This window comes from Capra hircus, chromosome 4, assembly GCF_001704415.2.
Source record: "Capra hircus breed San Clemente chromosome 4, ASM170441v1, whole genome shotgun sequence".
Taxonomy (NCBI): domain Eukaryota; kingdom Metazoa; phylum Chordata; class Mammalia; order Artiodactyla; family Bovidae; genus Capra; species Capra hircus.
Genome location: NC_030811.1, coordinates 26,568,362 through 26,593,186, shown reverse-complemented (window position 1 = coordinate 26,593,186; position 24,825 = coordinate 26,568,362). Strand labels below are relative to the sequence as shown.

The window sequence follows — 24,825 nt, the reverse complement described above, 5'->3', positions numbered from 1 at the left end:
GGAGGGTTGGGCTTGAAACAGAAGCCCTTGGTGTTTGCTTCTCTGTGGGATGAGACCCATTCCCAGCCTCTCCACAGAATTTGTTGCTGGAAGTCATCTTGGTGAAAAATACACTGTGAATCTGGTCTTAGTTCCTGTGGTAACAACGATTTCATAGAGCTGCTCTCTTCCAGCCATTTCTTTCAGGTGCAGGTGGAACAGGCCTGGTTCTCTTAACAGTCACCTGCACCTTTGCTGCACTGTAAGCAGCAGGTGTGGGCACAGACTAAAGAGAGAGAGGCTGGCCACGTGGAATGGCAGGTGGGGCACAAGACAGAAGGGCTCCCTCAGCTGCTAATGGGAAAGGCGGTCAGGACAGGTGCAGAACAGGCCTTCTTTTTTCCAGCCATGCTGTAAGCAGTTTTGTATAGCAAGTTAGACTGAGGGCCCTGGGGTCACAACCTGTCGCCCACCCTGGCTTTACAATAACTTGAAAGGGGTATGGAGAAATCATCATTGAATACCCTGGAAACTTGTGAATTTTAATTATTTTCAAAATACAGAATCAATCAGTACTCCTAGGAAGGAGATAGAGAGTCAAAATGAACAAATGAAAAGCAGAGCATCACAACTCAAAAAAAAAAAAAAAACACTGTTCACCCTGAACAGGCCAACGAGAAAGGAAGTGAAGTCACCGTTTGCTTGTCGCAGTACAGTGATTCAGGTTTCAGTCTGTTGGTTTAAGTCGCCCTAGACTTACATTCTAGGTCCTGCAGAGTCAGTACAGTCTTTGTGCATAGAGATGCATGATAAATATGGGTAGACTGAATCAATGTTTGCCCTCCTATAAATGTGTGCTGTGTAGTTGACAGGGAGATGGTTTTTACTGCATCTCTACTGTGTATAGTGCTGTGACTCAGTGCTGTTGGAAGAGAAATGCCCCAGAAAGTTGGAATTGCTGTTCTTTTCAGTGAAGAGGCTTGGCTTTAAAAAAGGAAGTGAATCCTATTTTTAAAGAACAATTTACTCTTTCCATTTTTTAAAGGAAAACATTGGCTTAAAATTAGAGATATTATTAAAACAAAGCATGGCTTTAATATATGGATTTGTGTTCATTTGTCCACTAACGTGGGATGGACAACCTAGTTCAGAAATCCTATCTGGAAATGAAGTGCAGAGAATGTGCAGCTGCCTCTTTTTCCTATAGATGAAAGTTAGACACTTGCAGATAAAAAGTTGATGGAAGATGGGGGAGATGGAAATTTCTCATTGTAATTCTGGTTTAGAAATGACTTGTTAAAAAATTGTGAAGTGGTGGCTTAGTGACATTTTGATCCTGATTCACCTTTTAAGTAAAGGTAATCTTTCTAGCAGCATATCATTTGATCATTTCCCATGAAGTCTAGTGTAAGTGGTTAGAGTAGATTTGGAAATAACTGTCTGCTGACCACTGGCGGCACCATTGTCTTCATGCTCCAGGTGAAAGATTCATCCGTCACTGCTTTGCCCCTGACCCCTGACGGGGCATGCAGTAAGTAACCTCACCAACATGTAGACCTGTCATCCCCATCAGACCACTCATCCCTGGCTCCCCAGGTTGCCTTAGTCATTACTGGTTCACAGCTTTTCTCCTCGCATAACATACTTTAGAAAGGTATCAAAGAAAACGACTTCAATTATTTAGATTTTCAGACATCATAAAATGGATGTGACTGGATACTAGGCCTCTTCCAGGTCAGGGCTTGGGTAGCTGTTCTCCCCCTTGGAGCCTGTGAAACCCCATACTGGAAGCGTGCATCCAAGAGTGGCAGGACAGCACCTTTGATGGTCATAGAAATAAGATTATTGTAGATTGTGATTAAAAAAAAACTGTGGGGAACGAGCAGTTGCTGAGGTGACCTATAAACACAGCTCCTATTTCCATATAAACAATTCTCAAAAACCAGCTTTCTTCTTCAGAGTACCACACAGTTGAAGCCTTTTCCAAAGACTACTTTCTGGCTTTCCATGAAGTCTCAGGTCAGAGTGTTAAATATTTTTATCATTAATAAGTGATAGCTGAACACTGTTGAATTGTCTGGTAGTATTATCTGACACAAGTTTCTTAGAAAAATATGCAAAGTTATGAGTCTTAGGCACTAAATAATCATTTGTTTTACCATCTCTAATAAATAGTTATGATGTACCCTAAAATTAAAATCTACCTTGTAAAATGTAAAGAGTAGCCTTAGTAGTAATTCCAGGTCAAGGGTCCACTTTGCCTCTGAATTCATGTTACAAGTACTGTGGAATGACTGGCTATTGATATCAGATCTGAAATACACTTTAGCATAGGGACTGATCTTGACTTTTAAAGGGGCTGTATGGAAGCTCTGATTCTGTCCAACATTTTTGCTCAACCTCAATTCCATCCCCAGATTTTTTTATAAAGAAAGTAAAAATTTGAAATGTATAATATCTTGGACTAAGTCAGACAAAGAAGGCTGGAAATTAAAAACATCCACAGCTGAGCAACTAGGAAAGTGGGGGGAATCAGCAATTTTGCTCTTATTATTTTGAACAAATGTCAAAGAATATTTACATGAGGAAATACAAAGTTAGAAAAGCAGGCGATAAAACTGTAATATAGTATGATCTTGACTATCTGGTTAAAGTGTTTAAGATTATTAGGAAAGTAACTCAATGTTTTAAAATTTTCTTTTGTACTTAATGAAATTTTTACAAGTTTCTACATGCATTTTATTATCAGAGAAAAATAACTTTTTAAACACACATAATTTGAAAAGCAAAGCAAGTTAGCAAGAGGGGAGAGTTTCCTATTCAATGAAACTTTTTTGTCCATTGGACTTCTAGAACTTCTTCCTAAAATCCTTATAGTGTTAAAGAAGCCTTCCCTGGAAGAATGGTTATGTCAGTTGCTTTACTTGCTTGTTGAGTTTCTTAAGTGGACGTGACACTGTTAGGTGTGGTACATGTTGCTTTGCCTGCAGTCATGACGTGTTTGCATGTTGGCAGTCCACAGCCCTTTGCCCTCAAGATGACTGCCATAGTTACAGCAAAGTCTGCACCTATAGAGTGAAGCTGAATCCACTGGCTTAGGCAGTGTGTGACCCAGAACTTTGTCCACCTCTGATAAGTGATGCCACCTTCTCTCCTCCAGGCCCACTTTTGATATTCCCTCAGTACCTTTGCAAAGTGGTACCTGATACTTTCCCAGGAGAGGTGCTGAATTTATCTAGTATTTCATTGCTTGCTCTCCCTCAGCACCTGATATTTTAACATCTCTGAAGTTTGGATGGTAAACTATAATCTTATGATTACAATTATCAGGAACTTTTTTTTTGGCCACACCACGTGGCTTGGGGATCTTAGTTCTCTGACCAGGGGAACCACCAGGGAATTCACAGGAACTTTTCTTTCTTATTGGGACGTAAAACAGTAATAATACATTTTATAGTTTGTATCATCACAGAATCAGTAAAAATGAATATTTATGTATACAGTAAAGAAAATGGGATACAAACTGTTAGAATAGTGTGTAAAGAGATGGCTAATATCTTTCTGTTCTACAAAGTGCTTGCTTTGTAGTGAAGGAAGATTATTAAGTTTTGAGTCAAGGAGTTTGGGCTTATAATGATAATTTAAACTTTTAAGTGTTAATTTAGTGTTGCCTACATATACATGAGGCAAAAGGAAGGGGTGAACTTTGCAAGATACCAGTCAACCATTACTCTGTATTTGGAATCATGGATGTAAATCAAGTTGTTATTATTTAATATATTTTTATGTATATTTTAATTTTTTTGTTTTATATTGGAGTATAATTGATTTACAATGTTGTATTAATTTCAGGTATATAGCAAAATGATTTAATTATACATATACCTATTCTTTTTTAGATTCTTTTCTCATATATGTTATAGAGTAGTGAACAGTTGTTATTTAATATTAATTGAATAAAAAACCCAGGTTTCTGACTCCTCCTATTATCATCCATGCTTGGCCGTAAAAGGGCAGTTTCAGATGGTCCTCCTTGTATAAGAGAAAAGAGAAAAAGAAAACCTTGTGATCGACAACCAAAATGGCTTTTGCATTGTGGCTTTGTATCAGAGCTCCCACTGTGACTTGCAAGCACTCAGTTGATACTGATAACAAAGAGACTGGGAAGGAGTGCCTTCTGTCCTCAAACACCCATTTCCTAGGTTTAAAGAAAGGCCTCACTCTAGCTGTATAAGTATGAAAGACTTGGCATTTCTCTAGCTATTTACTATTACCATTTAAAAATTGCTCTGGTTCTCTCAGTAACACTGGAATCCCTTGTTTGTTGGGAGGCTCTCAAACATGGATCAGGGAACCATCCTAGGAAGGGTTGAAAGTTGGTTTGTCTTGCTGCAGCACTGTTCCTTCCTTCGCCTCACACATCCCCCTCCTGTTCCTGTACCCACAGCGAAGCTGCCGCCCATGCTGTCGCCACCCTGGCCGAGGCCACCTTGCAAGGGGGGGGACAGATCGTCCTGTCTGGGGAAACCGCAGCAGCTGTCGGAGCACTTACTGGAGTCCAAGATGCTAATGGTAAGAGAGCATGAATATTTTATCGAACTTCTTCCCTGTTTCCACTGAAACCTTCATGACATGACTGACAACAAGCCCTTCAGAATGAAGTTGAACTTTGAGTTTATATTGGTAGGCAGTTGATACCTAGAAAAATTCTAGGAGCCTCTGATTTCTTTGCCTAGTAGGAGACTTTGGGTTTCCTGTAGGGGAGGAAGGAGTCAAAATAGTGGCTACCTAACTGAATGGCTTATTTGAGAAGTAACTGTTTGCTGTGACAGGACTTGCTGAGAAGGATTTAAAATTTTTCTGTGAGGTGCATTTTATCTTTTTTCTCCCATGGTGTAGAGGAGTGTCCTTTACTAGAGCAGAGACTCGCCTGTGGGTGAGTGCATTGTGGTAACAAAGAATATTCTGACCATCTTGAGAAAGGTAGCACCATCTGATATCAAGGTCAGCCAGCAGGCTGTGATAAAGGCGCTTTTCTGGTTGATGCTATGGGTTCTGCTTCCTGTTCAGTGCGGCCCCACCAAAGACCTCTGGATTGAGCCAATAACATGCCACTACTCTGCCCTTCTTTCCCAGCTCTTTGATTTTCTGGATGTTGGTGCTATCCTGAATAAACAAAAGAGATAAAGTTCACAGAAATACGTTGACAGGGATTTCCAGCTCCAGGGCAGCTCTCTGAGTCCATTTCAGCAGGCTCTGGGAGTCAGTTATCAAAACTGGGCTGCCTGGGAAAGTGCCTCAGAAGTCTGGTCAACAGGAGGACCAGCCCTGTTCTGTGCGACTCTGTGCAACTGTTTATTGAGCTTTTAAAACGTACATATAATGTTAAAGTAGGACAAATTAACTACTCTATGGTTTTGGAGACCTGTGGTTTAAAGTCCTAGAAAGAGGATAGATAATAACATACTTTTATTTAGGCAGACATTTCCGTAGTGGCATGAGTGGCATCTTATAGCCATGTATATTCAGGATGAAATGAACCATAGTTGGAATTAAGGAAATCCTCCCTCTTTAGCTAGAATCCTACTCTTATTTTTTTATCTTTTTCTGTCCCACATCTGAGTCCTCATCTACCTTAAATGGAGAAGGACAGGATATCTGATTATGTCACATTCTGAATTGCAGTTGCTGTTATCACTATACGTGCATGCATGCTAAGTCATGTCCAGCTCTTTGTGACCCTATGGACTATATCCCACCAGGCTCCTCTGTCCATGGAATTCTGCAGGCAAGAATACTGGAGTGGGTTGCCATTTCCTCTAGGGGATCTTCCTAGCCCAGGGATCAAACCCACATCTCTTACATCTCCTGCACTGGCAGGCGGGCTCTTTACCACTAGTGCCGCCTGGAAACTACCCCTGTTCACTATGAAACTGCTAAAAATACTTCCCAGTATGGATTTTATGGGAGACTTTGTTATCCCTTCAAATGGTCTTGACCTGTCTGAGCAAACAGAGACTGCTTTGTAGTTCTGCCTCCTCCCTAGGCTCACCTTTTCAGATAGAGGAGTTAATAGGTAAGTGTAAGACCTCTGTGGGTCTCCCGCCAAGTAGATAGGTCTACTCAGCCATCAAATCAGACCATCGAGCTGTGCCACGTCCTACTAATATTAGGCCGTCTATGCCTTGGCAGTTCAGAAGATGAATCAAATATTGGGTATGACCCAAGTAGTTCTGATGCACCTTCTTCTGTCTTCTAACATTTTTACCCAGAGTCCTGTAGGATTTACTCTGGGACTTGCAACCAAATTATTCTCATTTAACCAACTAATTTGTCTGTCTGGACTTTCAAGAGTTCTTTTTTCATCATTATTCCAGATTGTGTCATGTTGGCATTGTTTGTCACTTCTGTGATGACAAGCTTATGGTATCTGCCAGTAGACCAAATGCATTATCAAGAATTGTTTGTTACCAGGAAGAACCAGATAGCAGAACAAGTAGCTGTTTGGTAACAGACACAACTGGGGAGAAAAAAAAATACATCCCAGATTCCAGAGCGTGACTTAAATAAAAATCCTACTAGCAGATGACTCTTGAAAGAACAGTGTGGTTATTGGCCTGTTCAGGCCCGAAGCAAGAATTTCAGCGTCTTCTAGGATGGAACTACCAGGGATGGAGGACCACTGTGTATGAAGCTTGCTAGAGCACAGTACCCAGCGCGAGATGGTCTGGGCAGTCAGTGGCATCAAGGCAGACCTGACAAAGACCTCGTACCTGAAGCCTTCTCCTTTTTCCTGGACCCTGTCCCACCCCGACACTAAAGGGACCACTCAAGCACTAGCATCACTCTATTTCATTTGTGTTCTCTCATTTTAAATAGTTATAAATGAGCCTTTTGTCTTTTATGATGGTGTTTCATGATTTGGTTCAATTAAAAGGTTTTCACAGGTCCCTTTCTCTTCAAAATGTGTAAGGCTGGGAAAGGGCTCTGGCTGAGTTCTTTCCTTACCTTTTTCTTTTCTTTTTAACACAGTTATCCCTTGCTTTACCCCCACAGCACACCTTAAGAGGTTGTACAATTTTAAATTGCCCATTGGTTTCCTTTCTCTCTACCATCCTCTGTACCCTAGAACCCCCTTTGCTAATAATGGACTTCAGGACCACTTCAGATCTTTTATCTTCCTCCCTGTTTCAACAACAACAACAACAAAATGACAAAAATCGAGATGGGGAAAAAAGCAAAACAAATAACTGGAGTTCATGGTTAATCAGTAAAGGTAATGGGAATCATCTGCTTCAGCTATTGTCCATCAAGCTTCTTATCAGAGTTGCTTAGAAAGGATCAGTGTTTTCTAAAATGGTTGGCACTTTTCTAACAATATCACAGGAAAAAAAGGGGAGCCGTAGCATTTTCTTGGAGGGGGGTGGTGGTTTTGATCCTGATTATAAAGCTCATCTATGATCCCCCTACACACAATGTTTCTTGAGGGTTTGTTTTTGTTTTTGTTGAGTTTTTTAAATATAGCCTCCCCCACCCCATTCATAAATTTTTTAATCTAATTAGGATCATGTTGTACTATTTTATAACTTGTTTTGAAATATCTTAACCACTTTCATCTGGCTAAATGTTTTTTGAAAAGATCACTTTAATACTTGCTAATATATCATCATATTATCCATCATAATAATCAGTCCCTTATTGTCAGTAATTTAGGTTATTGGTAGTTTTTTACAACATAAATAGCAGTGTTCATCTTGGTACAGAATCTTGCCCATACCTATGAATCTTTGCTGTCTGCATAGCTTATCCTTCCTAATACTTCTAACAGAGCTATTTAGAACCTGCTGAGTTACTCCTCACCAACATTAGATATTAGTATAATTTACTTTGTATGTGTATACCTATTTGTTAGGCAATAAGTTGAATTTTATTTAATTTGTATTTTTTAATATTAGTGAAAGATATTTTTACTTTTTTCTCCATGTTTTTATCTACACATATATATATTAGTATTTGTCTGTTTGTGTTCTTCACCCATTTTTCTACTGAGGTCTTTAATATATAAAGAGTTTCTCCAAATCAGTAGGAGAAAGATATAATCCTTTTATTGTGTGTGTTGCAAGCTTTTCCCAGTTTATTTCATTTCTGTTACTTTCACTTTTATTTCCTTGTTTCTCTTTCACCCAAATCAGGTCAATATCTAATTACATGCCAGTTCTATGAATTCAATTTTTATTTTAAATACTATAAAATATCTTGAATTTATTTTGGTATATGGCATTGCATAAGAATGTGAATCTTAGCTCCCTGACCAGGGAGCAAACCTGGGCCCAGCAGTGAACACTCAGAGTCCTAACCACTGGACCACCAAGGAATTCCCGGGTAGGTGCTGTTTAGAATGAGGGGAACTTGTTTAGGGAGACGTAGATCATGGTCAGAAGGAGGTAAACTCAGGTGAAGAGTTGTTTCCTCAGAATCCTCTGCCCAAGCCCTCCTGCTGCTCTTCAGTATGTGCCCGGGCTCTTTCAGTCTCCCCACCTGTCTCCAGGGAAACAGACCAAGGTGGTACGGTTGGGGAATGTGGGAAAGAGCTTGGGGGGGTGGGGTGTACATTTCTGCCTGGAGCAAGTTGACTAGCCCACTGCTTCCCCTCCTGCTCACTGCAGCCTTCCCTTTGGCTCTGCCTCCAGCCCTTGATTTCATTCCCCAAAGTGCTCTTAAAGTACATCTTCTCTACTATCCAGCACCAGAGACTGTCCTGCCCGACACAGCTGCCTTCCCCATGCCCTACATGAAGAGAAGTGGGCTGGAGGGCTGGTCTTCTGAACACTGAAGCTGGTTGTTACAAGGCATTTATATCACATACAGAGGAGCAGCCCTTCTCATTTCTCTTCAGTACCACCTGCCCCTCTTTGTTCTGGCCTGGCCTGGCAACAGCCTTGCTACTGTTGACTCTTGCCCCAGATTCATCAACATAATTTCCTACAACCTGAGGACCCCGCTCAGTCTTGCTGCCCTCTAAACAAATGTACATTCTCTATCCATTCCAACTGCCAGATCACACTAAATCAGTTTTCAAATTCTTTCAGAAAAAAACCTTGATCTTCCTCTCACACTGACCATGTCATCACTTTTTCGCCTCCTTGTTTTTCTTTAGCCTTTTTAAAAATTTTTAAAAATATGCATGTGTTTTCCCAGTTGAATTTAATCTCACCATGATCACTGGGATACTTTTTTTTTTTATTAATTGGCATTTTTAGCAAAGGGGATAAAAGAGTAGATGGATAAGGAAGGACAGTAACATAGAGTTCAGATAAGGGAGCAGGACTTTTGAGTGGGGTCCTTGCATGAGAGATTAGAACACACATTCCTATCCAGCAAGGCCTCCCAAGTGAGACAGGATGGCTGAAAGGTCCATCCTGTACTTACTATAAAGAGATCAGCCCAGCTGGACCTGCAGCAGGCAACTTTCTGTAGAAACTTGCTTTATGTGTATTATACAAACCTTAGGGCATGCTTAACTCGGATCTGTGGATCGCGAAAAATTCTGCACAAAAGTTTTATATTTATCTGGGATCTGCAGCTTTGATCAGATGTGCAAGCAGATCAGAGAGAGCTCCTGTTTCCCCACCCCCCACCGAGATGCAGAACCTCTACCATAGAAAGTGTGGCTAGGGTCACGGAGGGTATCTGGTGTGGCACGGAGAATAAAAGGAAGGACAGGGGAGGTGGGAGGACCTTCAGGCCTAGATGGGTCCTCTGAAAGCTGTACCACTGCTGAGCTCTGTGCTCTCAGGCAAGTTCCTTAAGCCTTAGCTGTTTAGTTAGGATGATAATACTTCCATGCTCATGAGGTAGTCGAGGGCATTAAACAGAGAGATTCCTGTGAAATACTTAGCATAGTGCTTGGCACATAGATACATCATTCATAAATGTGAAATTATTATTAGCTGCCAGCATCAGTTTCTTCTCAAGCATCCCCCCAAATACATTAAGTGGTTCAGAGCGCACAGTACTGTTCAGTAGACCCAGTTTTCCTGTCTATAGGACAGGTCCCAGTGCTTACCTTACACAGCTGAAGGATTTATGCTCCAGAGTTGAATACTGTAAAAATGGAAATAGATGGGAGTGTTTTCTATAACCTTGAGGGAAGGAAATTGAAGGTGACGTTGTTTAATGGCTCCTGCAATCGGTTATATCACCTTCCTTGGTCCAGGGCTGCTGTTCTTTTCCAGCAGCATTTCAGCTTCCATCACAAAGGGTGACTTTTTTTCTCACTTTTTTGTATTATCACCACCACCATCATCCATTATTATTTGCAGTGTGTCCTTTTGTTCCAGCTCATCTTCAAGAATAAGAGATAAAGTGCCCATGCTTATCTTGATAAACTATAAAATACATCTCACCTTCTCCCTTTTCCTATGGTCCTCGTTTTCTGGACCCATTAATATATGGACTTGTTCCTAGAAGAGTCAGTGAAGATGGAAGTATTAATTAACTTAGGAAATATGTCAGTGTTGCAGCCTCCAAAAGATGTGTATATGCCATTCTTGTGTGCACTAAATCACTCTTTGCCTCAGTATTTTAAAGTTTAAATAAGTAAACTGTATTAAGTAAAGTTTTACTGTAAATGTGCATATTCAGTCACCATAAAGCATGATAATAGCTTTAAAATAACTGTTGTTACTTTGACACTGTGAGACTGTCTGTACCTTTAACGCAAAAGTGGGAAGTTCAGTGCCTCCTAGACTGGAAGCAGTGAGCCCCTGAGCCCCAGGGTTGTGTGTGTGAGGTGAGAGCGTCACGCTGCAAGCCCCCTGAGAGCAGGAGCTGTGGGTTTTCAGGCCGCCATCCTGTAAAGTAAATGGCCCTCTTTTCCACTGACAGGGAGACCTGAGGGGAAGCTAAAATGTTAGGATGGTGTCAGTCAGACCAAGCCAAGGCATTGGCGTTTCTCCTAAGATGATTCATCTTCATTCTGGGAAACATGTTGGTAGATGTCATACTGGGAAAATAATTTATTTCAATTTCACTCCTATTTACCTTATTTGCCTTTTGACAGTGTGCATTAAACATTATTATTTAGGGCCTTCATCTTTTTCTTTTCTTCGTACGTTCTTTCCTTTTCTTTTTTTTTTTAATCAACACTCCTACTACTAGCCCTACCACTGCCACCACCTTACAGTTGACTAAGTAAGTACTCTGCATTGACCTCCCTTCACCCAGGAAGGTGGGTAGAACAGACCTTATAGCTTGTTCTGTAGAGGCAGCTACACTAGGACTCGCCCAGGGTCACTCAGCTGCTAAACGGTGAAACCAAACACAAATCTCCAGGACTCTTTGTACTGCCTCTGTGGGCTCTTTCCCCCTACTTCACTCCATTTTGCCAATCCGCTCAACCGAGAAAGTAAAGATGGTATAAAACAGATGAAAACCATCATCTTTACTGTATCTGACCAAACTGTTACTTGGTGTGGCTCACTGTATTTCAGGCTTGTTTTGAGGAATGGTCATAGCCATGCATTGCTCACTTTAGAAGTCAGTGTCATGATGAGTCTTAACAGAAGCAAACAAGTAAATGGCATCAAAACCCAAGATCTAAAGTTATATCCTGGGAATTCCCTGGCGATCCAGTGGTTAGGACCCGACCTGTCATTGCCAGTGCCCAGACTCAGTCCCTGGTCAGGGAGTGAAGATCCCGCCAGCTGCATGGTGCAGCCAAAAGTTTCTTAAAATAAAGGTGTGCCTCGTACGGTAGCTGCTAGCTGTATGTAGCTGTTTGAATTTAAATGGAAGTTGAATAAAATTAAAAATTCAGTTATTCAGTCACACTAGCCACCAAGTGCTCAGTTAGCTATATGTGACCTGAGGTACTAATTTTTTTATTTAATTTTAATTTATTCACATTCAAATTTAAATAGCCACATGCAGCTAGTGACTACTAATGGCCACAGATACGCAACATCCCCACCACTGCTGAAAGCTCTGTTAGACAGCACTGCTCTAAAGACTGCAGCAAAAGCCCTGTGGCCTTCTGGCAGGTTGTGCCACCCTGCACAGGGGAGGGCAACAGAAATGCATCATAAGCCTTCCTTCCCAGTGACCTTCTCAGCTCAGAGACAGCAAAGCTTTGCTAAAAAAAAAAAAAAAAAAAACTGCCACGTGACTCCTAATCCGCAGCCAGTAAACAGCTGGGCAGAGGGTTGCAAGAAGAGCTGGCCTATTTTTGTGCATTGCAGAGTCCTGAGCAGGAAAATCTGAGACAGGAAACAATGGCGACACCTAGACTCACTTTCTCGTCCCTTTATTCACAACCAAGGCCACTTGCCCATTTCCACTTGGATGCTCCACAAGTGCAAATTCCTCTTTCTCAGCTGTAGCCATTTTCAACGCAGGTATGCTAATGGACTTATCATGACCCTCGAAAGGATGAAGTATTTCAGAGCCTTGTGGGTTACAGTCTGAAAGAAGCCATTACCATTGGATGAATTCCAGATTTTACAATGAAACATGGCTGCTTCTGAGAAATGGGAACATGGAGATGTGTGATGGCGCTCTTGATTCTAGAATCCAAAGAGGGTTATAGTTCTGTCTCATGTATGTTACTCATCCAGCCCTTTCGTAGCATAGAGGTTTGTCCTCCTTCCCCACCCGCTTCATTATGATCTGAGGTCCAAAATGCCTTCCAGAATAGCTCTCAGAGTGAAGTAGCAGTTTTTTTGACACCTCGATCTCCATCCCCCAGGATATACATTGATGGCAATGTGAGCATACAATAACTGTTTGCTACTACTACTATTACTGTTATTAAACACTCACATTGAATGGGAAGGGATTTAGTCTTCAGAGGGTTCACTCATAACACCTCTGGGATGCATTCTTAGTATCTGGTACAGTGAGCTGGGAGAAGGAAATGAATCTCACACTAGAATCCTTGCTTCAGAAAGCCTCTGGCACTAACAGACAAAGGTTGTATCCCTGAGGCATGCTGGGGCAGACAAAACTGAGACCTGGCTCTCCAGAAGTACCAAGTCTTTTCTGTCACTCATCAGACATTGCCTATACAGCTCAAGGAGTTTTTAGTTTTGGTGTTCTTCGGTACCTTTGTCTCCTGCAAAGATGCTGACCTGTGGATACATTCCGAAGGAGCAGAACTGCCTCTTGAAAGTGTCACTGTGGGGAATTCCCCGCTGGTCCAGTGGTTAGCACTCAGTGCTCTCGCTGCCGAGGGCCTGGGTTCAGTCCCTCACCAGGGAACTAAAATCCCACAAGCCACATGGCACAACCAAAGAAAAAGAAAGTATCATTGTGATATTTAGAGTCCTCTTTCTCCTTGCAGAGTCTGCAAATTCAAAGGGGATGTGTCATCTCCTCTACACCGTCATAAACTGGGGTGGCCTCAGGGATTCATCATCTTACACAAGAAATTGCTACTAATCGAGGCCCTTCAGAGAAAGATAGGGCCTTTACAATGAAGTGACCCCTATACATTGATCTCGATTCTTAGTACTCATCTGAGCCATGCCCAGGTCCTTCAGATGCTTTGAGGTGTTTTCTGTATTGAAAGCTGAATGTCTTCAGAGTTGCCTCCTTGGGACCCCAGAGGGAATTAGCACACGTGTGAAGCCAGGTTGGTCTGTATCTGGTATTCTCAGCTTGGGGAAACGTGACAAGTTAGGGACGTTCTGGGCAGAGGACTCTCAGGTCACGGCTTCAGGGCAGAGATTGCCGAGAAGGTACCCGCCATCTGGCAGACAGACACCACTGACCACGGCATCCTCTCCACCTCCAGTGTCCTCAAGGCCAAGTTACATGTTTCGTTATCTCATTCTCCTTCCCTTTAGGTCCCCAGATCTTTCTGAGTCTTTGTATTCGAAAGACAGATTCTGGTCTTAGATGATTCCAGCTCCTTGTAACCAAGACAGAATCTTGGTGCCTGTCATTGCAGGTAATATTCTGTAAAGGGATTTTTTTTTTTTTCTGCATACCAAATCTAGAGCCATAATTGGACAAGTTTAATTGGAGTCATTACTATTCAATATGTGGATGAAAAAGCGGTTTTAATTAAGCATGTAAAAGGGGAATTAATCACTGTTCACATAAGAACTAGATTATCATAACAGGAGAAATTCTTACCGAGTAAAGTTTTTAAGGTTCTTGGTTAAAGGTACTTTCCTCTTTTTATTTATGCTTGCATTAGGATTTTGAAGGAATGTCAGCACACTGTTACTAACTCTGATAGCCTGCACATCACAGCCACTATGGTTTTGGGGCCCTTCTGGCTCTCAGATTACCTGTGTAAATACAGGGATTCGCTTCTCAGCTCTACCATTTGCTTAATAAAGAGCAAATGTGCAGAACCTAGCAGCAGCAGCAGCCTAGCAGAGCAGTAATCTGAACAGGATAAACATGCCTCCTCTTTGTGTGATGCTCTTTCCCCATCCTCCTGCCGAGAGCAGGGTATCAAGTGAAAGGAAGGTTGTGGTTGGAGTCAGTAAAGTGAATGTCTAAGTGGCACCTGCTTCATTCAGCAGGTCTGCTTTCCCGGGGCCTCCCGCTGTGCATCTGCTCCTGACAAAGCCTCTTTTCTCCTCCTGTTGGTCAGAGTTGAGAGCAAAGGCCCAGCGAGGAGACATACTGGTTTTGCTTTGTCAGCACGATTGCCTGTGACATTATAATTATACCAAATCTTCATTATTAGAAAGGCCCCAATTGAGAGATTTTCAGAGCCTAAATGGGGTTTTCGAAAGTAAAACTGATAGAAACATCTTTTCTGTTGTAAAGCTAGCAAATGGATCTGAGAATCATTGAAGGGGTTTCAGTATGGAAACTGAGACACTGCTCTGAGCGAGACTGCAAAGCCCTGCTATCAGATTGGCTCACCAAGGCGGCCAGCAGTTCTCTGACTGTGCCCAAACAGCCTCCCCCAGCTGCTTGTGGTGCCATAATGTAGCTCTACTGTGGTGCTCTCCAGTGCTGGCAAAGTTTCTCACCTAGGCACCCAGGAGGTAGGATATGTCAACATAAGTTGATGGGGTCGGGCAGTAAAGAAAAAAGCTATGATGTAAATAAGGGAAATGCCAGGAAAATATATTTTAGGTGAATGCAGAGTGTCCAATTTCAGATTGAGTTTCCATCTAAACAAAAAGCAACTCTTACCATGTTCTGCAGTGTGTATGCAGTTGAAGCATGCTTAAGGTGTGGAGTTGGCTCACTGAAAGGTTTTAGAGCCTTGCTCTAGCCCTCTATAAGTTGAAATTAAAGTCAAATAAAAGTAAAGGCCCAGCTCCTCAGTTACACTAGCCACGTTTCAGGTGCTCTGCAGCCACCCTACTGCCAGAGCACAGGTACCCTGCCCACCTTCACAGTGAGCTCTCATGGGCAGGACTGTTTAGAGACTGGTCTGAACTTCCTGAAATGTCTTGAGTGCTTAAGTGAGCCTTGGACTTACGGAAAAAACCTGAACAAACTTTTTGGTCACCACCCCAATATTTCAGCCTTGCTGGAAGGAGAAAAGGAAACTTGCCTGATTATTTTTGGACCAGCTTCCAGCGGTGTTTCTTGACTATAATCTTTGTCTTTTCACCTTAAAATTATTTTTCCTCCAAGAATCTTGTGTCCTTTCCCCAGCCCCTCCAACTTCTCGCAAAAACAGTAATAATAATGATAGTAAAAATGAATTGCAACTATGAGAAAAGACTTTAATGTTAGGAATGTCCACTTATAGCTGACCTGCTCCCTGGCCTTCCCTTCCTTCAGCTTTCACAGCCCCACTGTTTGCCTGAAGAGTTCTTTTCTCATTAAACAGAGCTTCTCATTGACAAGAGGGCATGTGAACACTTGGGGGCCAAGAGTGTGTATATGGATTGTTCATTTTGTGTACAGCATGGGGCGTGGACAGTATTCCTGGGGGTTGAGCACTGAGCTGGTGGCATCTTCCATTTTCAGCAAGTCTGGGGAGTAAGGGCGGACCTTTAAGCTTGTTTCTTCCATTTGTCCGTCTCTGTTAGCTACTACATGGTGGCTTTGACTCCTGGGAGAAAACCCTTATGAAATAACAATGTGTATGTGTGTTAGTCGCTCAGTCGTGTCTGCCCTTGTGACCCCATGGACTAGCCCACCAGGCTCCTCTGTCCATGGAATTTTCCAGGCAAGAGTACTGGAGTGGATTGCTATTCCCTTCTCCAGGGCATCTTCCCAACCCAGGGATCGAACCCAGGTCTCCTGTATTGTGGGCAGATTCTCACCGTCTGAGCCACCCATACTACCTCAAATTTAGACAGTATCTCTTTTTTCAAGAACTTATATCATTTAAATATAATGTTACTTATCCTCACAGCAGCCCTATGAAACAGAAATGGCCCTGTTGGTTTTATAAATGTAAATATAGTCAACTCTTACTTGCCATACACACAATATCTGTCATGCAAATCACTCAATGACACATTTTAAATCCTTAGACAGTTTCTATAAGCAAGCCAGGGTAAAGCCTGAACCATCTCCTCCACCCCCTGCCCAGCTGCTGCATACTTAAGAAATACAAATTAGTTTTCATGTTAGCTTAAAGAAGACATGATTAGAAAATAAGTCTGTGACAAGAAAAGCACAGCATGAAATCAGAGTTTAGTGGGGCGCTGTGGAGGAAATGACCCATCCTTCCTTTGGTTCAACTAAGAGGTGACTATAAAGATCTACCTTTATATCATGGGCATCATTAGCACTCAGTGTGCGGGCACGTTTCCCAAAGGAATTTGTAAACCCCACGGGTAGATGTCAGCGACATCGCTGTACCCCAGGCACCGGTGTGCATGGGAAGCAGACTTCCTGCTGCTGCCCTTTCTGGTGGCCCTTTTTGCCCAGTGCTTTCTAAAAGTTCTGTGTCATTGTCAGGCCTCTGTATGGCAAATTGCCTGTTGCAAATGAGTGCTGAACAGACCACAGGGGCTTCATCTTTGTGGAAAGAAGGAAGTGGCCGGAGGGTAGATTTAAGAGGCTACCCTTCCAGCCACTGCAGCCTGCACGGGTGGTGGCATTCCTTTATTCTGCAGTCCTCATCACCTGGTCACCTAATGGTTTTGAGCCACCAGGGAAGCCCAAAAACACTGGAGTGGGTAGCTTATCTCTTCTCCAGGGGATCTTCCTAACCCAGAAATTGAACCGGGGTCAGAAGGCAATGGCAGCCCACTCCAGGACTCTTGCCTGGAAAATCCCACGGATGGAGGAGCCTGGTAGGCTGCAGTCCATGGGGTCGCTAAGAGTCAGACACGACTGAGCGACTTCACTTTCACTTTCATGCATTGGAGAAGGAAATGGCAACCCACTCCAGTGTTCTTGCCTGGAGAATCCCAGGGACGGGGGAGCCTGATGGGCTGCCGTCTATGGGGTCTCACAGAGTTGGACACGACTGAAGCGACTTAGCTTAGCTCCTGCATTGCAGGCGGATTCTTTACTAGGTGAGCTATCAGGGAAGCCCCAGTGGTTTTAGTAACCATTAATGATTTTGTGTAGATCCATTATTTCACTAAAACTTTCAAACTAGAGATTTCTCTATAACACTAGAAAATTCCTCTACCTTTATTAGCTGGAATTCTTTTATAAAGAACTTGTCCCCATTAACAGTTTGGTTTTGCTAACTACAGTCCATAGGAAAGATGGAATAATACTCAATTTAAATGAAGTTTATAAGATAAATTTCTTTCTTTGTGATCGTCTGACCCCTTAACTGTTTATTTCCACCTCTAATCTGCTGTCTTCAGGTGTCTGACTGTGTCTAAAGCAAATTTTGCTGAGGCGCTCAGTCATGTCTGACTCTGCGACTCCATGGACTATAGCCCACTAGGCTCCTTTGTTCATGAAATTCTCCAGACAGGAATATTGAAGTAGGTAGCCATTCCCTTCTCCAGGGGACCTCTCTGACTGAGGGATTGAGCCTGGGTCTCCTGCATTGCAAGTGGATTCTTCACCATCTGAGCCATCAGGGAAACCCCCAAATGATGCTCCAAGATTGGGCTAAGTGAGGCATTGGAAAATCAGGAGAGCACCTTTGGCAGATTTTTTGCCTGTCTGTCCCTGTTCAGATGGAGGAGGCAAGGGCTGGGTGGTAGGCACAGGGGGTGGGAGTCCTTACACTAGTCTCTCCTTTTGTGCCTATTTGAAATTTTCTATAATAAAAATTTTGAAAATAATAACAGAAAAATAAATCTCCATTCTTAACTCTAGGTAAGAAGACCTGTTGGTCTCCTGATTGGTCCATTTCTACACCCGACTATTGCAAATTCTTGGTAAACAGCTTGGTAACTTTCTCCTGAGGTTTCTGTCAGATGGGCTGCATTTAATATTTAAAAATACCAACTCTTTACAAGGTTTGTTCTCACCTTGTCTACTACACAGACTTTGGAGATTTGGAGTGTTTCCCCTATCCCCTTCCAGTGATCTCTGGAACTTTACTAGATTGCTCCTGCCCTTCTCCGTACATCTCTGATCAGACATCTTCCTGAGCACCTACATGTCCTGCAAGTTTTAAACACTTTTCTCTCCTGCCATTTTTGGTTTAAAGCCATCTTGGTCAGAACAGCATGGATTGGAGTCAGCTTGTTCAGTCTTACATTGGGATTTCAGTCTCCAGGATGTAGCCCACGGTGATTCTGAACACTAAAGGACAAAACCCTGATTTCGTTCATGTTCCTGGGGACTCTAGTAATTTTAAGAGGGAATGGTAAAATTATATCTCCAAATTATGTTTTGAAACACATTCACTAATAAAGTAAAAGTGAATTCACTCTTAACATTTGGCTTGTGGGATGCAGGCAAGACAGTTTTCTTGTGGCCTGCAAAATCAAGATTAAGGACACAGTGAAACTGCCCTACCCAGAAAATGCCACTGCTATGGAAGTTATTCCAGAAAGTGGGTTTTCCAAGAGCAGGTTGAGATTGTCTGGTCAGAGGAGAGAAGATCTTGGGTGCTGAGAAGTGCCTATTACACCAGGGTACCTCTGAGTCTGCTATTGGCTTCATGAGAATATTCAGTACTTGCCAGATGTAATACATATTTTAATCCATAAATCCCTCAAATGCCCTCAAAAGCCATGGACTTTAAAAACACGGAAAAGGAAGATTAAATGTCCCGGCAGCAGCTAATATAGCAGAAACAGAACCACTGAGAGAGAAATGCTTTTTCTATTTCTCCCTTGTCTTACTATTATGAGGGTTACCTGGCTCTCCTTTTCATTTGACATTGTTGCTCTTTTCATGACCTTCATCTTCTCGCCCTCATCTGTCCTCTTCCCCTGTGGTCCTTGTTCGTGTTTCTCAGCCTCTTTATCTGCCTGCTGCTGCCTACTAGCTTCTTCACCTGGTTTTCGGTCATGTTCTCCCATCTCTATGTCAGGACACACCATGCCTATTTTTCTTCATATAGTAGTGGCTTTCCTTAGATGTCAGGCACTGATGTAACTTCTTTCTATGCCTGGAGATAAGATTTTTTAAAGGACTTCCCTCCTTCCTGTCCTCCCTAAAGACACTTATAGATATTTTTGATGGCTCTTTAAAAACTGCAGAAGTAACTTAGGTAATAACAATAGATGATTTCACTTTCTTATTTATTCCTCTCCTTTCCAGTGACAGTCACAGGCACCCCATTTAAGCCAGCATTTTCCTAATACATACAGTTCACTTTCTTATGCATAAACCACAGAAAGCATTACATTGCGAATTTTTCCTTTCAGCTTTAAGAATTATTGCTCTTTCACCAACTGTTATGTTTACTTGATAACTTATTTGTTTAGCTACTTTTCTCTCACAACCATCAATGTTTTTCCCCAAACTAAAAGATATTTCTATGACCAACTAGAAAGGCCTTTGGACTGAAAGGTTCAGTTACAGCAAACAACAATTCCCAAAGGTTTCCCAGATTGTGAGAGCAAATGAAAGGCCCATTCTTCCTCAGGCTGTCTGTCCCGCTCTGTCTTGTCATGGCGTGGGGTGGGGGAGGGCAGTCTGTGGTTCTGGGTGACCCTGACTAGGCTTGCAGCTCTGAGCTCTGCTGGGCTCCAGCGTGTGCTATTAGTTTTGGGGTTTAGAAGTTTATCAGCATGGTGATATCATATCATACTGTCCCTGATCATATAGTTAACAGTCTTAATATTGATTAGTGGTTTAGCCTAGGTTGTGTCTTTACTGCTATACCAAATCGGCAGCTGTTTCATATATGTCATCACGTGGTTCCAGTGCCTGTGCTGACCATCGCTGCATTCAGAAAGGAAGCAGCCCACCAGTCCATCTGCCCTGATTTCATGGCTTTTATCTCTAATCTTTGCATCTTTGAAGGCCTTTGGCGAATGATGTGCTTCCTGGCAGGAGCAGATCGCAGCTGAAAGGAGATCTGCACTGTCTCTGCTTTCCTTTCTGCTTCCTGAGAGCTGTAGTCTAACATCTGTGACCTAGCCAGACTTCATCAGACTTCTCATTCCAAGTCATCTGGGAAAGCAGCTGACATTTAGTGTTCACCTACTGTGTGCCAGGCACTGTGCCAGACTCTACCCACATCAGCACATCTAGTTCTCAATAACCCTGAGAATATTAGTAATTACCATTTTATGTAGGAGGAAAGTGGGACTTCATAAGCCTGTAAGTGGCAGAGCCAGGATTCTTTCTGACTAGGAAGCTAATGGAAATAAAAGCACCTGTTCTACCTTCACATCAAATGCACCTGAACTGCCATACAGCATTCGGCTGCTGCCTTAAGAGTGTTGTGGGGAGAATGGTACTCATTCCAAAGTGGAGTAAAAGGCTTCGGGCCACAGAGACCAAAGCTAAGGGGAATGTAATCAAGTTTCTGAAAATCATGAAGAACGTGATCAACTGTCATATTCAGGTATTAACGTCTACTGTGTTCAAATTGTTCACTGTTCGAGAACATCGTCCTGCCAAGATCTAAGTAAGCAGTGTTTGTATAGAGAAAAACAGTAACTATTTGGGAACAGGTTAGCACAGATCTGGTGCCAAATGAGTGGTGAAGCAATAAAATCCCCGGAAGGAGAGAACCTGGTGGGCTGTTCTGTCTGGAGGAACCCCTGAAAGACGGGGAAAGAACAGGACATAGGTTGGAAGGGGTAATTCTAGGCAGAGAGACCTGCCTGAGTAAATACATGTGGTGGCTAAGGTATACTGAGGAGACGGGTACAGTTGTGATGAAGGCATAAGGTAGAGTCTTTGTGGGAAAGGCTGATACAATCCCTCATCTATTAGCTATTTGGAGTTTATTTTCCCCTAGTAGGGAGCCACTAAAAAGGCGGGGGGAGTTGGAGTAGCTGTTGTCAAACAATATCTCAAGATTTAGCTAACTGTGATGTATAGACTTATTCATCAGATCTCAAAATGCTGCTGCTGCTACTAAGTCACTTCAGTCGTGTCTGACTCTGTGCTGCCCCATAGACGGCAGCCCACCAGGCTCCCCCATCCCTGGGGTTCTCCAGGCTGGAGTGGGTTGCCATTTCCTTCTCCAGTGCATGAAAGTGAAAAGTGAAAGTGAAGTCGCTCAGTCGTGTCCGACTCTTAGCGACCCCACAAACTGCAGCCTACCGGGCTCCTCCGTCCATGGGATTTTCCAGGCAAGAGTACTGGAGTGCGGTGCCATAAATGAATTCCCGTCAGTAAATAAATTCCAGTTATATGCATATATGTGTGTGAGAGAAAGAGATTCATCACGTGGTAGGTAAGTGATGGAACTCATTACCTCAGAAGAGGTCAGGAATAGAGTAGTAGATCAGCTCATGAATGATGAATCCAGAGTGTGCAGGGCAGTGACCCTAACGTTCAGTTATTCTCGCTGGCGCCCATGGTCTACCACAAAGCCTCCCCTCGTGACACGTTCAGAGACAGACCACTGCAGAACCCGTTTTGCAGAAAACAAGGAAAAGCAAATATCTTGATTTTCAGAATGTGTGTCCCGATGTCCATCGTGTGGAAGTTTCAGAAGATCCCTCTGGCTTCTGTCTGGGGAGCAGAGAGTGCATTGGAGCCAGGGCTGACGCAGGGCAATCTGAAGGGAAGCTAACATGTAGTCCAGGCGAGAGAGGATAGGAGTTCACCCAGGGGATCAGCGGCCGATGTGGCTGTGTTCTGGGTTTATGTTTGAAACGAGAGAATTTGCTGATGAATTGCGTGAGAAGTCAGAGATGGCCTGACTTCCAAGTTTTGGGCCTGAGCAACTAAAAGAATGTAATTGCTATTTGTTAAGATGAGAGGAGTGTATTTGACCATTTGGGCTCAAGAATGATACCCAACTGGTAGAAAAATAGAGCAGGGTCAGGTCTCCTCTTTTCTGTTCTGGGGCCAGCAGTTCCTCCAGGATTTGGGGGCTGACTGCTATTGGACTTCCCTGGTGGCTCAGACGATAAAGTGTCTGTCTACAGTGCGGGAGACCTGGGTTCGATCCCTGGGTCGGGAAGAATCCTGGAGAAGGAAATGGCAACCCACTCCAGTACTCTTGCCTAGAAAATCCGACGGACGGAGGAGCCTGGTGTCCATGGGGTCGCAAAGAGTTGGACACGACTGTGCAGCTTCACTTTCACTTGCTATTGGCCAAGGAAACCCTTGCACTGGGGCCTGAAGTTCCCAAGGCTCTTTTGGCCTCTTTTCCCGTTTTTGCCAATTCTGTAAACCATGCCAAGAAGCCTGAGAGGAGAGGCAGCAGTGAGCCCAAAAGGGACTGTCCTCTCCCTTCCAGGTCCCTGCTGGCTGTAGCGGTCAATGGTAAAGGCTTGCCAGTTCCTGCAGAGACTCCCAGCGCCTTGCCTTACCACCGGCTCGGCCATTCAGTCTCCCTCAGTCCATGTTTTGTTTTGTTTAAATAAACTTTTTATCCGTATGCTTTGGAATTTAAAGAAAGGAGGGGATTGGATTTTCTAAACTGAAGAACTCTACGGTTTCTTACAGCTTTGAAAAATGAGGTACTAGAGATTGGGGTACTAAAAGCTCCAGGTTTTTATAAGTGTGTGCTTTTATGGTAAGCCCATGGTTCTGCCAACAGGACTTGCCTATCATTTGTGAAAGGGAAGAATACCTGCCCTGCCTGCTGCTCCAGAGTCTCAGCAGGAAGCTAGTGCTGTGCAGTGGGGGTGAGAAGACTTTGAAAAGCACTGTACAAATGCCAGGAGAGCTTTCTTACTAGGGTTCTGCAGGGTCTCTGTGAAAAACAAAAAGGAGAACTTTACGCCCCTAATGTAGAATGGGAAAGGTTTCCTGTTGCTTAATCAATCGAAATGACCCAGAATACAAGCTGAGATTAACATACGCCTTCTAGATTAGGGCTAATCAGGGGCAGGCTGAGCAGATGCAGGGACAATCCTGGCCTGATTACTGAACCTCAGCATTTTAATCATCTCTCTTGCAAGGGCAGCCGGCCGATTTAGTGCGCACTGGGTTTCCAAGCCTCTAGCCCCCTCCCCCTTTCTTTGCCATGGACATAAAGGCTGCTAGGTCAGAGACACTGAGACGATTTAATCTAACCTCATGTCAAAGTGGCTGTGTGTGAGATTCTAAAGTCCTCACAGTGGAATGGTAATGCACGCATTTAAGGTAGAGGCGGGCTGAAACTGTGTGTAGAGAAGGCATTCGAGGTTATGAAATACCCTGTATATGGGATCTCTTCAAGGAGCTTTTTAGATATGAAGTCGCTGTCACTAGTCATTCAGTCTCGAGACGGCTTTGTGTGGGAGTCATCACCCAGTTGTTAAAGGCCAAATTTACTCCTTCCCAAGCTGTGAAGTACAGAATACGAAATCTTTTAAAATGGTTTTATTTGGATGAGCTTTGAATGTAGTTGTTTCTGTATTGCTTTTTCTGGAAACTTCCTAATCACCTGAAGGCTCACCCACATCAGTCATTCTGTCCCGGGGTTGGGGGGAAGGTAGACACCTGTGCAATCTCAGAAGGCAGGTTTCATTCAACTGTGTAGAAAACACCTGTTCATTGCTAGGGACTTAAATACGAAGATTCCATCTCTCCCTTAAGGAATTTACAGTTTCCTTGGAGATAAGACAAGTAACCAGTGATAAAGTATATGACCATCACCTCCTCCATGGAGACCAGGGCAAAGTGCTGTGGGCCCTTGGGAGAAGAGGAGCTCAGACAGGAGGAGGAGAGACTGCAGCTGAGAGCTGAAGGAAGAATAGAAGCCCATTCAAGGAACAAGCCAAGGACAGTCATTCCAGGCAGAAGTCAGAAAGTGTGCACACCATGGAGGCAGGTGTGGAAAGAGCCTCAATCAAGTCGTTCACCTTCCTGGAACGTACAGTGGGTGGGGATCACCAGGCTGAACTAACTGAGCAACAGGGGCTGATGTGAAGGGCTGCAATACCTCCAAAGGGATTTGGACTTTATATTCCACAGGCCATTGGAAACCAGTGAAGAATTGTAAAAGAGGGGAACAAAATCAGTTTCTGTTCAAAAGATTATTCCAGTTATAGCAGTGTCAGCCAGTTTGAATTTCTGCATTTGAGTCCTTTTCCATTTTATTTTAGGGCAAATCTTCCATGATACTAAAAAATGTTTCAACAACAGTGTGGGACATGGACCCACATCATAGGTAACCCAAACACATCATAAACCAGTAAGAAAGAGATTTAATTCTAACAATTCTTCCAGTTTCTCTCCATCCCAGCACTGACCCAGGACAGTTGCTCATAGTCAGGAAGAAGGTCCCACTCATAGTATTCAGTGTATTCGTAAAGTCTGTAACTTTTCTAGAGCTTTTGGAATGAATCAGTCTCAGAAGCAAGAACAGTGAAATAAGACTGATCTTTGCTTCTGGTTTTGGTTGCTGTTTGCTAGCAGTACTCTTGCCTG

General features: G+C 43.1%; 1 protein-coding gene across 6 annotated transcripts in view; it reads left to right on the top strand.

Moving 5' to 3' along the window:
* NRF1 (nuclear respiratory factor 1) overlaps positions 1-24,825 on the top strand; it is a 127,293-nt gene that overhangs the window by 93,244 nt on the left and 9,224 nt on the right. For 4 of the 6 annotated variants that reach the window (XM_018046932.1, XM_018046930.1, XM_018046931.1 and 1 more), the window contains one exon: positions 4,427-4,551. In XM_018046932.1, coding sequence (XP_017902421.1) covers positions 4,427-4,551 — 125 coding nt within the window. Of the gene's footprint in view, positions 1-4,426; positions 4,552-13,823; positions 13,928-24,825 lie in introns of all 6 variants that reach the window. The other 2 variants (XM_018046933.1, XM_018046934.1) reach the window with 1 other exon arrangement.